The sequence below is a fragment of the Salvelinus sp. IW2-2015 genome, linkage group LG27 (genome assembly GCF_002910315.2).
Source record: "Salvelinus sp. IW2-2015 linkage group LG27, ASM291031v2, whole genome shotgun sequence".
NCBI lineage: Eukaryota > Metazoa > Chordata > Actinopteri > Salmoniformes > Salmonidae > Salvelinus > Salvelinus sp. IW2-2015.
Genome location: NC_036867.1, coordinates 16,470,749 through 16,485,124, shown reverse-complemented (window position 1 = coordinate 16,485,124; position 14,376 = coordinate 16,470,749). Strand labels below are relative to the sequence as shown.

The 14,376-nt window shown below is 41.3% G+C and overlaps 1 protein-coding gene across 1 annotated transcript in view; it reads right to left on the bottom strand.

Annotated features, from left to right (window-relative positions):
* malrd1 (MAM and LDL receptor class A domain containing 1) overlaps positions 1–14,376 on the bottom strand; it is a 118,782-nt gene that overhangs the window by 98,524 nt on the left and 5,882 nt on the right. The window contains exon 5 of the mRNA XM_070435448.1: positions 8,290–8,386. Coding sequence (XP_070291549.1) covers positions 8,290–8,386 — 97 coding nt within the window. The remainder of the gene's footprint in view (positions 1–8,289; positions 8,387–14,376) is intronic.

The window sequence follows — 14,376 nt, the reverse complement described above, 5'->3', positions numbered from 1 at the left end:
GGCCACTGTGTTCTTGGGAACCTTCAATGTTGCAGAAATGTGTGGGAGGGCTTCAGCGAGATGTTGCTTCTTAAAGTGCATGCTGTCCATACCATCAATGTGGTTTCTAAAGCATCTTAAACAGACAGCAGCACCAGCAGAGACCGAGAGAATGTAAGTGAACCAGTAGCTAAGTGAAAGAGCTAACTTCCTACCTCAATTCTAACATTAGCTAGCTATAGCGCATTTAGCTCACGTCTTCCATCTAAACAACACTAATAAAACTAACCAAATGTAAACATGTCTGCCAGCTGTTGGGTGCTAACTGCTGATGATGTCATACTATATATAGTACAAGCCTATGGGAAAGAGTAGTTTTGGCCGCGACGGTAGTCACTGTTAGTTTATAGTTCTCGTGGTGTTTATGGGGGTTGAGGTAATTCGGTCATTCTGTGGTTCCAGGAGAGTTTTTCTATACAGCCTGCTGAGTGTGGGATATACTGAAATATGACGCTTTGGGCATGGATCCGATCTCAGAACTGGTGGCATTTCGGAGAAGCCCCAGAGCCATGCTTTCTTTGTATTGTCGATTATGATCAATGGGAAAGTCCATTTCTTTATCTTAGGATCAATGTTGTCAAAGTTGCTTCTTGTTGAAGAGGCAGCCGCTAACGTTAGCTTGCTATAGCTAGCTATTGTAAACCAGGTCAACTAATGGGTTAATAGTCCATGAAACTCAACTAGAAGTGCGCAAATCCTTTAGGTCTAGCCTTTAATTGTGAGTTCAATCATAGCAATCTCTTCAGAGAAACGCCGATACTTTACTGTCCATTCATCTTGAGAAGCAGTTGAATGCATTTTTGGACCATTTACTTGGTCAGTTTTTTTATGGTTTGAGTCTTCAAGAGGACAATTTCTTGAATGACATTTAAGTACTCTATTCTCCACAGCTCTACTTTATTTGTTGGGACCGATCACCCCATGTTATGGGAAAGGACTGAAATATTGAATGTGTATTTGAATGTCATTTTGTTATCTGAATTTAACTTTACTGGTGATAATTGATACTATAGAAGGGTGCACCTGATTTTATCTGAGATATTGAAATAGAAACCAATTTTACTTGAGGCCTTGAAATAGACCCATAGATTATTAACTAAATCAAATAAAATGTTATTGGTCACATACACGTGATTAGCAGATATTATTGCGGGTGTAGCGAAATGCTTGCGCTTCTAGCTCTGACAGTGCAGTAATATCTGACAAATTACACAACATATACCCAATACACACAAATCTAAGTAGGAATGAATTAAGCCTATATACATATGGACGAGCGATGTCAGAGTGGAACGGACTAAGATACAGTAGAATAGTATAGAATACAGTATATACATATGAGATAAGTAATGCAAGATATGTAAACATTAAGTGAATGAGATACCGTAGAATAGCATAGAAAACAGTACATACATATGAGATGAGTAATGCCAGATTACCCAGGGTATTTCAATACTGTTAATTTGTTTATGGTGAAATACAATTATTGTGATTTGCATTTTTTACTTTCAGAACTACAACTTTTTCTAAAATAAACTAGCCGGCATTAGTACCATGTTAAAATTGTATATCCTGGTCTCTGGTCTGATCTTTTAATGCTAATCTCTTTACTGCTCTTCCCGAATCTAGTCCTTTGGTCAGTTTCATTGTTAGCATATTCCATGCTAAGCACATGCTACACTATCCTCTTCCTCCGTTACTGAATTAATTTGCGGCTATTTCTTTCTAGCTGGCAAAATAAGCGAGCTAGATTTTGTTTGTGTACTGACATATGTAGATAACATAGCTAGCTCAATTTGTCATGTACAAGCTAGTTAATATCCTAAATCCTAATCCTAATAGCCGCAAGCTAAAACCGGGGAGACAGGGAAGAGATAATTCACTTTCATCTCCTGCTTGCTTGCTAATGTTCACTCAAATACGTATTTCCAAATGTAATTGATGAAATAAGATTTTTATTCAAAAAAGATTGTAATTGTGTCAATATATGGTGAATATTGTAAAAAAAATCCTCACAGATGTTTTCCATACAAAAAAGTGAAGTGCCACTTACAGCCTACCATGTACAGTAGGCTACAGGCAATATGTTCCTCCACCATGTACTGTAGGCTACAGGCAATATGGTGCTACAGATGCAGGATCTTAATTTGAGCCAGTTTGCTACAGGAGGGAAATGATCCTGCAGCAACAGAAAATATGAATTATTATCAGGATTATAATTAAATGGACAAGTCGGAAATTTCAAAGTGGAAATCACAAACTTCAGAATCCTTTTTAATCCTGAAATATACTACAAATTGTACATTTCCTACAATAGGGTGATCAAATGAATGAATGATGTGTTTATAGCTCATAGAGAAATGTCAACATCTCATGTGCTATGGATCAAAGTCAAGCTACTAAGCTATAGCCTACTTTTCACAAGTGTTGGTATAACACAGGTTCTTCTGCTCTGTCCAAGAGTGTTTAATTAAAACATGCTGGCATTATTCATAGGCAGTAAAGTTTAGTAGGAGTCGAGATGACCGACCAGACACACCTGAGAGAAAATAACACGGACACTAAGATGAAGTCACTAGCGTCGGGATCTTGCACCCGCCCCGGCGTTAGCAGGTTGTGTGTTTTTACGTCTTTGTCATTACGGTTGACCAGGACAATTCCCAGGCTTGATGAGTCATAGCACAGTCGCACAGTTAAACGTGGCACCACAGGAGCAAGAAGACAGATGGAGGCAGAGAGATAGCATGCCTGGGATGTCATTGACCTGCCCCATCCACTTAGACACGCTAAACTAGGCCCGGTGCTGGTGGCTAGTAGCTGGCCCTGCTGTGGGCAGACTAAGGGAACCACGCCTCAAAGCACCGCTTTAGGGGTGTTACGTTAAATGACAATACCGACTCTCTCTACACACATCAAACCATGAGAGAAGACTTTAGGGCCCAAAGGCACCCGGCGGATGGTAAAATAGGAAAATCGATGGCGAACCTATGACCTCCATTTGTTTTATAGACACAGAGAAAGGGTAAGTAATACTATCGGGTGAATTATGTTGGTCGTAAACCGCACCGTAAAGATTCTATAGTGTACCTGGTGCTGAGAAATATTGCTGTAGTATCATGTGAAAAAACATCAAAAACATTGGCTTGTGGGTACAGATTTGAGTTCCATTGTCAATGCACACAGACAAATCCAAGGTCTGTAGGCTACTACTAAAGATGATATGCCAAGGCTGAGTGTCACACTCAGGAGTTGAATATCCGTGTGCAATGTGTACTATTGAAGGAGGTAACTCAATTGAGACACACAGTGGCTTGCAAAAGTATTCACCCCCATTGGCATTTTTCCTATTTTGTTGCCTTACGAAATAGATTTTTGGGGTGTTTGTATCATTTGAATTACACAACATGCCTACCATTTTGAAGATGCAAAATAATTTTTATTGTGAAACAAACAAGAAATAAGACAAAAAAAACTGAAAACTTGAGCATGCATAACTATTCACCCCCCCAAAGTCAATACTTTGTAGAGCCACCTTTTCCAGCAATTACAGCTGCAAGTCTCTTGGGGTATGTCTCTATAAGCATGGCACATCTAGCCACTGGGATTTTTGCCCATTTTTCAAGGCAAAACTGCTCCAGCTCCTTCAAGTTGGATGGGTTCCGCTAGTGTACAGCAATCCTTAAATCATACCACAGATTCTCAACTGGATGGAGGTCTGGGCTTTGACTAGGCTATTCCAAGACATTTAAATGTTTCCCCTTAAACCACTCAAGTGTTGCTTTAGCAGTATGCTTAGGGTCATTGTCCTGCTGGAAGGTGAACCTCCACCCCAGTCTCAAATCTCTGGAAGACTGAAACAGGTTTCCCTCAAGAATTTCCATGTATTTAGCGCCATCCATCATTCCTTCAATTCTGATCAGTTTCCCAGTCCCTTCTGATGAAAAACATCCCCACAGCATGATGCTGCCACCACCTTGCTTCACTGTGGGGATGTTGTTGTTGGGGTGATGAGAGGTGTTGGGTTTGCGCCAGACATAGCGTTTTCCTTGAAAGCCAAAAAGTTAAATTTTAGTCTCATCTGACCAGAGTACCTTCTTCCATATGTTTGGGGAGTCTCCCACATTTTTTTATTTCAGCAATGTCTTTTTTTCTGGCCACTTTTTCTGTCCATTCCATAAAGCCCAGTTCTGTGGAATGTACGGCTTAAAGTACTCCAATCTCCACTGTGGAGCTTTGCAGCTCCTTCAGGGTTATTTTTGGTCTCTTTGTTGCCTCTCTGATTAATGCCCTCCTTGCCTGGTTCGTGAGTTTTGGTGGGCGACCCTCTCTTGGCAGTTTTTTTGTGGTGCCATATTCTTAACATTTTTTAATAATGGATTTAATGGTGCTCCGTGGGATGTTCAAAGTTTCTGATATTTTTTTATAACCCAACCCTGATCTGTACTTCTACACAACTTTGTCCCTGACCTGTTAGGAGAGCTTCTTGGTCTTCATGGTGCCGCTTACTTGGTGGTGCCCCTTGTTTAGTGGTGTTGCAGACTCTGGGGTCTTTCAAAACAGGTGTATATATACTGAGATCTTGTGACAGATCATTTGACTCAGTAATTATTTTCATTTCACCGATTTCGACAATTTTTTGTATGTCCATTATATGAAATCCAAATAAAAATCAATTTAAATTACAGGTTGTAATGCAACAAAATAGCAAAAATGCCAAGGGGGATGAATAGTTTTGTAAGGCACTGTAGTGTAGACTCACTGAGTTGGATTTGGAAACGCATCTCAAGAAGAAAGCCCACGACAAAATGAACAGTTCTAAAGAAAAGCAGATGGCACTAAGTGAACTTGAGAAGAATGCCTCTATTGTCATAAAACCTGCCAGATAAAGGAGGCGCAATTGTGGTTGTGGACAAATCCAGATATGACCAGGAGGTCCTAAGACAACTTAATGACTCTTGTTTCTATGAACAGATGAACGCATATCCTTCAAGAGTATTCCAAACAGATCTCAGACTCTTACTTGAGGAGGGTGAGTTTAATTCAGATATCACCCCTAAAGTTGCACAGTTTCTCCTGAATGAGTGCCTCCTCAAGCCTCTTAACCATCCTGACACACCAGTTGTCTCAGGTTTGGTAGACTCACAGAAAGGGTCTCCAGTTTTTGTAGATCATCACATTAAAGAGTTTGTCCCTAAGCTGAAGTCATACATCAAGGACAGCACTCAGTTCATTGTGTTCATCAATAGCCTCCCCTGTTGAACCCAGGAACTGTATTGTGCTCCTTGGATTTTAAAGCCTTGTATACCACCATGCCACACCAACAAGGCCTGGAGACCTCTGAACACTATCTTGATACCAGACCAGTACACAACCTCTCCACAAGCTTCACCAGCAGCCTGGCTTCTTCTGTTTTGAAAAGCAACTTATTTTTCTTCAATAATAAGCCCTACCTTCCACTGGCAAGTGAACAAAGATGGCTTTTATGTTGTTATCCTAATCTTTTTGTTGGCAGACTAGAATAACGTTTTTTATAGGACCCTAACATGAACTATCTTCTCCCCCTATATTGTTACTTGGAGACGTTATATCGATCATGTTTTTTTACTACAACAGGGAGACATTACAATGTTGGAACAGAGGTTTATAAATGATCATTTTAGATGTCTGAAATTTACTATGAATTATAACACTGAAACGATTACCTTTTTTGGACATGATGGTCACTAAAAAATGTGTGTTTTATCCTGCGATCTGTATACCAAACCCACAGGCTGCAACAACCTTTCACATGAAAACCACTATCACCCTACCTCTGAAGAAAAGCCTTTAGATTTAGCCGGTGGTAACTTGTGGAATAAATACCGGCTAGAATGCAGTTTGAACCAATCAGCATTCAGGATTAGACCCACCCGGTGTATAAGAAAGGAATAAACAATGTAGGCTGGATAAATTGGAAGATCTGTATTTTTAAAGGGAACGGCTACAAGAAGCTGAAGTCAAATTAAAACAGAGAACCCGGGAAAGCTCCCACTGGTTCAGAACAAGAGAAGAAAAAGCCATCTCTTATATATTGCACCACCCTTACTCCCAAGACAAGTACTATAAAGAATGTTATATTTAAACACGGGTATATTTTACAAAGTCGTCCCCTTTAAGAAAATGTATTTAAGGAGAAACCGCTGGTTACTTTTAAGAAAGGAACATAAGAAACAGAGTGGTGAAAGCTTGTCCCTCCCAAGACCATACGTCCAATAGTCTTACAGGATGCCCAGCAGTGGGGAATTTTAAGTGTGTTAATTGTATTAATTGTCAACTCATAAGAAATATTAAATGGTACAATCACCCTGTCAGAGCAAGAGAATGGAAATGAACCGTTTCATAACTTGTGAGACCAAGAAACGTTGTTTATATGATCAAATGTTGTTGCGGGAAAGTATACATAGGTGAGACTGAACGTTCCCTTAATTAATCCCTTAAGGAAAGCATCACTGAACACAGACGGTCTATCAAAAGAGAAGATCTTAAAAATCCAGTGGCCAGACATTTTAAAGAAGCAAATTATTTGTATTGAAAAAATGTCCCTGGGTCCAAGAGGTGGCGTCATTAATCAATTTAGAAAGCGTAGAGAGGCGTTTTATAGATTCCATTTTAAAATGTTTTTTTCCTAATGGTACTGTATGAATGAGGAATTCATTATCAAGTATTTCCTCCAGTAAGCATATCTCTTCTTTTTCCTTATTTATCATTGGTAATGTCGTGAGTGTCTGTTTACATTGCCAGGTGGTAATATTCTCAACTGACTTCATCATTGGGCGGATTCGATTATCTGAGCCGCATGGAACCAGCCAAAGGCCGGTCACCAGGTGAACACGGGGAGAGAGGAGCCCCATTCTCAAGTCGATCTTCTCCGCTCTGACATTTTGTCAACAAGGCAGCATGGTGCATCTTCCAGAAACATACAACATTTATTTTCCATAAAATAAATATTTTTAATTTCTAACTCGATTTCATTGGGAAGCCAGATAAAGCTCCAAGGCAATCACTTTTGCACGTGAAACAGAATCCTACTCATTACTCCACGCGCTTCTATGTCACTTTGTTTTGAGCCAACTTCGCTGTGGGCTTTGAATGGGGCACCTGGCTCAAGCCCCGGAGGCAGCCCGGTTCCAAAAAGAATGCAATCAACTTCACCAGGTGCAAAACATGCCTACACGGGCACCCGGGTGAGATTAATAGAACCCCCTCACAGAAAACAAATGTACTATTGTTCTATTGTTCAGTACAACATAATATCACAATCTATTGGTCAGTCTACACTAATAATAATTGGTTAGATTCATGTAACTCATCCAACCTAATGTTTGATGTAATTTTAGTGTTTTCACATTCCATTGGTCAGTGCAACATGCACTCACAATCAATTGGTCTTTCTACAACTGTTTTAACCTATCGCATTTTTTATTAGCATATTCTTTGTGATTGGTCCCTGAGGCCATTTTGAAACGTTCAAAATCCTCATTCCTTCTTATTTCTGTAAAAACCCTATAGGACAAAATCTGAAACATGTTGGTACTATTCATTGCAATAAAGCTTTTTTATTTAATTCCATTTGTTCTCCAAGTGTTGCTGATCTCCTCTACCTCTACTGAAGGAGCGCATTGAGGCAGAGATTATGGAAATCTTTCTCTAGCGGGTTTAAAATGTATTTTGCTCAATGTATAAGGTAATACGATCCGCTCTAATGCTATGCAGCCCTGGGGCCTCTGACATTCAGTGCTATCATTCACAAATCCATGTCCAGCAATCTCACACACACACAGCCCTGAATGATGGTTCCACGAGGCCACATGTCTCTCTTGTCGACTCCATCACGCCAACAGCCATAAATTAAGATGGTGAGCTCACACTTTGGGGTGAATTTATTGTCTCATGATTAAGAGGCCTCAATTTGAGGCCAGATACAGTAGGTTTATAAGGCAAAAAACAACCAAACATTTCCATATTTTGAGTAATGATTGACAACTCGGGCCATGTCTACCTGCCTCTTCAGAATGCCAACACACAGAACAGGAATGTGTGTGTATTGATATTTGTATTTCAACTACAGTATATCCCCCTCTTCTTGGTTTTTCTCATATGTAGCCCTATAGGGGATATACTTTACTGTTTAACGCTGATTCTGATCATTTTAACCCTTGCCATGGCCTGAGATTTGTGTGTACAGTGAGGTGGTATGGAAGAAGACCTTACCAGGGACAGTCACACAACCATCACTGAAGGAGATGTCATCTATGGCCACGATCTCAGAGGGGTCACTGTCACCAGAGAGCTCCCCTAGAATGATGACCTGTAAAACACAGGACAGAGGAACATCATACAGTGTGTGTGTGTGTGTGTGTGTGTGTGTGTGTGTGTGTGTGTGTGTGTGTGTGTGTGTGTGTGTGTGTGTGTGTGTGTGTGTGTGTGTGTGTGTGTGTGTGTGTGTGTGTGTGTGTGTGTGTGTGTGTGTACAGTGGCATGTCCAGGAGGTGGCCCAGGGTGGTCACGGCCCTCCCTGAAATCTGATTGGCCACCCCAGTGGGCCCCCACAAATTCTGAGCTCTGATAGGTAATCTCTAAATATATTGATAATTTTGACCAAGACGCTCACCGACAGCGAGACTCCTCAATCTCACTGGAGAAAGCATCCGAACGAGCGAAACAGCGCCCCTGTCTTAGTATGTGACATGTCATATTATTTTGGGTCAGACATCATCAGATACATGGGTTACAGATACTAAGACAGAGGGGCACTGTTTGCCTCACTCAGATGCTTTCTCTGGTGAAATAGCCTCTTGCGAATTGAAGGACAATTATGAACCACGGATAGACACGAATGAGAAATCATTTATACGTTATTTTTTTTGTATTGTTAAAATTGTTGGGAAAGCCTGGCTTCCCTTGGCATCCATTAATACATGCCACTCTGTAGTCTGAATGTCATTAAACGCCCACATCAGTAGAATACTTTTTTGAGTTGAAAGACAAATGGTAAGACAAGTCATCGTTTTAGTCAAAGTATGATATATTTGGTCTTGAAGTGCCAAATCCGAATGTGTGACTTCAAATGTTTCCGTGAGTCTTACGTGTCTTTTCCTATGAGATAATGTGCAAATTCTTTTCAGCCAACATTTCGTTTCAGGGCTGGGTTTTATTTAAATGTTATACCGTGCTCAGTGCATTCAAGGCAAATCGGTCATCCAACTCGGAATTCCAAGTTGGAAACTCTGGCATCTTTTTAGAGCTCCGCCTTTCTAACCTGAAGATCGCTGACATCATGATTTGACCTAGTTTTTTCCCTGAGTTCCAAGTTGTTTTGAAAGCACCATTAACACCCACCCGCATTACAATGTTTAATAATCAGAAACACCTGTTGTCCTCTGAGAGCCAAACAGCTTTTCTATGTAGCCTACACCTGGGTTTCCACTAGATAAAACAGCCACAAAGTCAAAATAGGCTATATTGTACAAATTCATGAAAACAAAATTGCTTTTTGAGTTTAGATTTAGGCTAATGGTAGCAGTGTGGTAAATGTTAGGGTTAAGGTGAGAGTTAGGTTTAAAATCTGATTTTAAGAAAATTGTAAGGACCGACGCTGGAGACGAGAAGCAGGTGCAGGGAGTGAACATTTAATGACCATGGACAGGAACAGAATACGGACAGCGTCTGGACAGGGGAAACGGAAATGACAATAATGCTGACACAGGGAACAGAGTGAGGAGCAGACAGAAATAGGGAAGTCAATCAACAAAGTGAAGGAGTCCAGGTGAGTCCAGTGAGCGCTGATGCGCGTAATGATGGTGACAGGTGTGTGTAATGAAGCGCAGCCTGGCGCCCTTGAGCGCCAGAGAGGGAGAGTGGGAGCAGGCGTGACAGAAAATCATGACTTTGTGGCCTTGTTAACTAGTGACTACCCTACACTTGGCCGCCTTGCCATGGAGCAAATTAAAATAGGGGGTGCAGCAAATTATAATTTGTCAAGATTGACTTATTTTTTAGCTATTCTGCAAAAAAAATATATATGAATATTTTATAAATGGTAAAATTGTGTGATACTGTATGATTGCATTTTATAACCCCGCTGCGCTGTCGCCCCAAGATGAATAGTTTTGACCACTAACATTTTAGGCAATTTCGTTTTGCATAGCCCAGTGCCGCAGGTGTGTAGTGTTTGCTCATTTTCAACAATTCCGTTGATCCTAAAGAGAAATCTCCACCCACCCGGGGCACCGGGCCATGCAAAACTCGCCCATTGCTTAAATACAAGCTCCAAACCATTCTTTAGGCTATCCATATTACCGGAGCTTATATTCTATTTCTATGGCAGATACGCAGCCACAATTTATACACTGCTCAAAAAAATAAAGGGAACACTTACACAACACAATGTAACTCCAAGTCAATCACACTTCTGTGAAATCAAACTGTCCACTTAGGAAGCAACACTGATTGACAATAAATTTCACATGCTGTTGTGCAAATGGAATAGACAACAGGTGGAAATTATAGACAATTAGCAAGACACCCCCAATAAAGGAGTGGTTCTGCAGGTGGTGACCACAGACCACTTCTCAGTTCCTATGCTTCCTGGCTGATGTTTTGGTCACTTTTTAATGCTGGCGGTGCTTTCACTCTAGTGTAAGCATGAGACGGAGTCTACAACCCACACAAGTGGCTCAGGTAGTGCAGCTCATCCAGGATGGCACATCAATGCGAGCTGTGGCAAGAAGGTTTGCTGTGTCTGTCACGTAGTGTCCAGAGCATGGAGCGCTACCAGGAGACAGGCCAGTACATCAGGAGACGTGGAGGAGGCCGTAGGAGGGCAACAACCCAGCAGCAGGACCGCTACCTCCGCCTTTGTGCAAGGAGGAGCACTGCCAGAGCCCTGCAAAATGACTCCAGCAGGCCACAAATGTGCATGTGTCTGCTCAAACGGTCAGAAACAGACTCCATGAGGGTGGTATGAGGCCCGACGCCACATGGGGGTTGTGCTTACAGACCAACACCGTGCAGGACGTTTGGCATTTGCCAGAGAACACCAAGATTGGCAAATTCGCCACTGGCGCCCTGTGCTCTTCACAGATGAAAGCAGGTTCACACTGAGCACATGAGCACATGTGACAGACGTGACAGAGTCTGGAGACGCCGTGGAGAACGTTCTGCTGCCTGCAACATCCTCCAGCATGACCGGTTTGACGCTGGGTCAGTCATGGTGTGGGGTGGCATTTCTTTGGGGGGCCGCACAGCCCTCCATGTGCTCGCCAGAGGTAGCCTGACTGCCATTAGGTACCGAGATGAGATCCTCAGACCCCTTGTGAGACCATATGCTGGTGCGGTTGGCCCTGGTTCCTCCTAATGCAAGACAATGCTAGACCTCATGTGGCTGGAGTGTGTCAGCAGTTCCTGCAAGAGGAAGGCATTGATGCTATGGACTGGCCCGCCCGTTCCCCACCTGAATCCAATTGAGCACATCTGGGACATCATGTCTCGCTCCATCCACCAACGCCACGTTGCCACCACAGACTGTCCAGGAGTTGGCGGATGCTTTAGTCCAGGTCTGGGAGGAGATCCCTCAGGAGACCATCCGCCACCTCATCAGGAGCATGCCCAGGCATTGTAGGGAGGTCATACAGGCACGTGGAGGCCACACACACTACTGAGCCTCATTTTGACTTGTTTTAAGGACATTACATCAAAGTTGGATCAGCCTGTAGTGTGGTTTTCCACTTTAATTTTGAGTGCGACTCCAAATCCAGACCTCCATGGGTTGATAAATTTGATTTCCATTGATCATTTCTGTGTGATTTTGTTGTCAGCACATTCAACTATGTAAAGAAAAAAGTATTTAATAAGAATATTTCCTTCATTCAGATCTAGGATGTGTTATTTTAGTGTTCCCTTTATTTTTTTGAGCAGTGTATAATGCATTGATATACACTGAGTGTACCAAACATTAGGTACACCTTCCTAATATTGAGTTGCACCCCCTTTTGCCCTCAGAACAGTGTCAATTCGTCAGGGCATGGACTCTACAAGGTGTCGAAAGCATTCCATAGGGATAATGGCCCATGTGGACTGTCTGTTGACTAACTGTAGACCGTCTGTGTCAGCCTCCTTTGCCCTCTTTTATCAATTGGGGCGGCAGGTACATTAGTGGTTAGAGTGTTGGACTTGTAACCAAAAGGCTGCCAGATTGAATCCCCGAGCTGACAAGGTAAAAATCTGTAGATCCGCCCCTGAACAAGGCAGTTAACCCTCTGTTCCTAGGCCGTCATTGAAAATAAGAATTTGTTCTTAACTGACTTGCCTAGTTAAATAAAGTTGTTAAAAAAAATGTTTTGACCGTTTTTGACCACTGGCCTGCCGTTGACTGGATGTCCTTTGGGTGGTGGACCATTCTTGATACACACGGGAAACTGTTGAGCGTGAAAAACCCAGCAGGGTTGCAATTCTTGACACACTCAACCGCTGCGCCTGGCACCTACTACCATACGCCGATCAAAGGGACTAAAATCTTTTGTCTTGCCCATTCACCCTCTGAATGGAACACACATCCATAGCTGTGTTCGAAAACTCATACCAACATAATGTATACTACACACTTAATGAGTATATACTACATACTATTAGTTAATTTTAGTATACTGTAAACGAACTGTATCCTTTTAGTTGAGTGTACTAGTGCTTCGCCTGTCTATTGAAAGTTGATGCTGTTGCTATGCAACTTCTTGCTAGCTTGTTAGCATAACAAATTACTAGCTAAACATCTTACAACTTCATTAACCATGTCCATTGAGAACGCACAACGACAATTTTTATTTTATGTATTTAATTTAACCTTTATTTAACCAGTAAGGGCTCATTGAGATTTGAAATCTCTTTTTCAAGAGCGTCCTGGCCAAGATAGTCAGCACCAAGTCATTACACAATTACAGACAGACAACATTAAAAACTACAAGTAATCTAGTAAAAACCATAGAATTCACAAGAGTATAACAAAATCATAAATTAGCAAATTAAAAACATTTGCAGGTCAGGGAATCAGCCTCAAAATCCTTCATCAGTGATTTAAAAACACCAATCGGGACAAGTTCTTCCAGTATAAAAGTATTTTGTAAGGCGTTCCAAGCCGATGGCGCAGAGTACATACAAGCCCTTTTACCAAATTCAGTTCGGACATTTGGAACAGTTAGCAGGATAAAGTCCTGCGAACGAAGAGAGTACAGTACCCACCACATTTCTGAACAATAAAAATGCCCAAATAAAATGGTAGTAAACCCAAAATGGCTTTGACTATACGGTTTAGCTAAGCTAAGAATGACGTGAATAATCAAGTCAATAAATGTTGGGTAGTTAGATAGCATATAGTTATACCGGAAAGTTCAATGTATTAGTAGCCAACTAACATTAGGTAGCTAGCTAACATACGGGTACATACAAGCAACTGCTGTAATGACATGCTTTGCGGTTTGCAAGGCTAGCGTAGCTAACAAATTGTCAGTCAACATAATGTGTAACGTAACTCATTTGAAAAGTCATGACTTTATTACACTGCTCAACATTTTCTTAACATTTGTCATAATTAGTTAAAGCAATCAATATGTATCCGCTCTTGTCGGACTTCAGCTGCATATTTTCCACCATGTTCTTCAAATCTGAAAACATTGTGAAGCCAGGCTCATTTTCTGAAGAATTGCATCATGGACGGAAATAGTGTCCTCTTGTATACTTCGTATTTTGGAACTTTTGGCATACTAACTATATCCATACTATGACCAATAAGCATTCTACATGCTCAATTTACATCACGAATAGTATGGTTAGTGCGGTTAGTATGAGTATTTGAACACAACACAATTCATGTCTCAATTGTCTCAAGGCTTAAAAATCCTTCTTTAACCTGTCTCCTCCCTTTTAATTACACTGATTGAAGTGGATTTAACAGGTGACATCAATAAGGGATTATAGCTTCACCTGGATTCTCCTGGTCAGCCTATATCATGGAAAGAGCAGGTGTTCCTAATATGTTGTACACCCAGTGTATAGCAAGCTAGCTTCCTGAAATGATAAGAGAGAACAAAGAATATAGCTATTTGGTAATGTCCGTCCAAATATTAATGACGTTAGGAATACGACACGGTATCACTGGAATTATCAAACAGCAAGAGTCAGACAAACGTCAACCCTCAACATGTCAAAAGGTTGTATAGGCACGGTTTAGCTGAGACTCATCTCCTGCCAGGTAGACTGGTAGTCTTTTTCTGAAATAGTTATACAGTAAAGTTATACAGTAAAGGA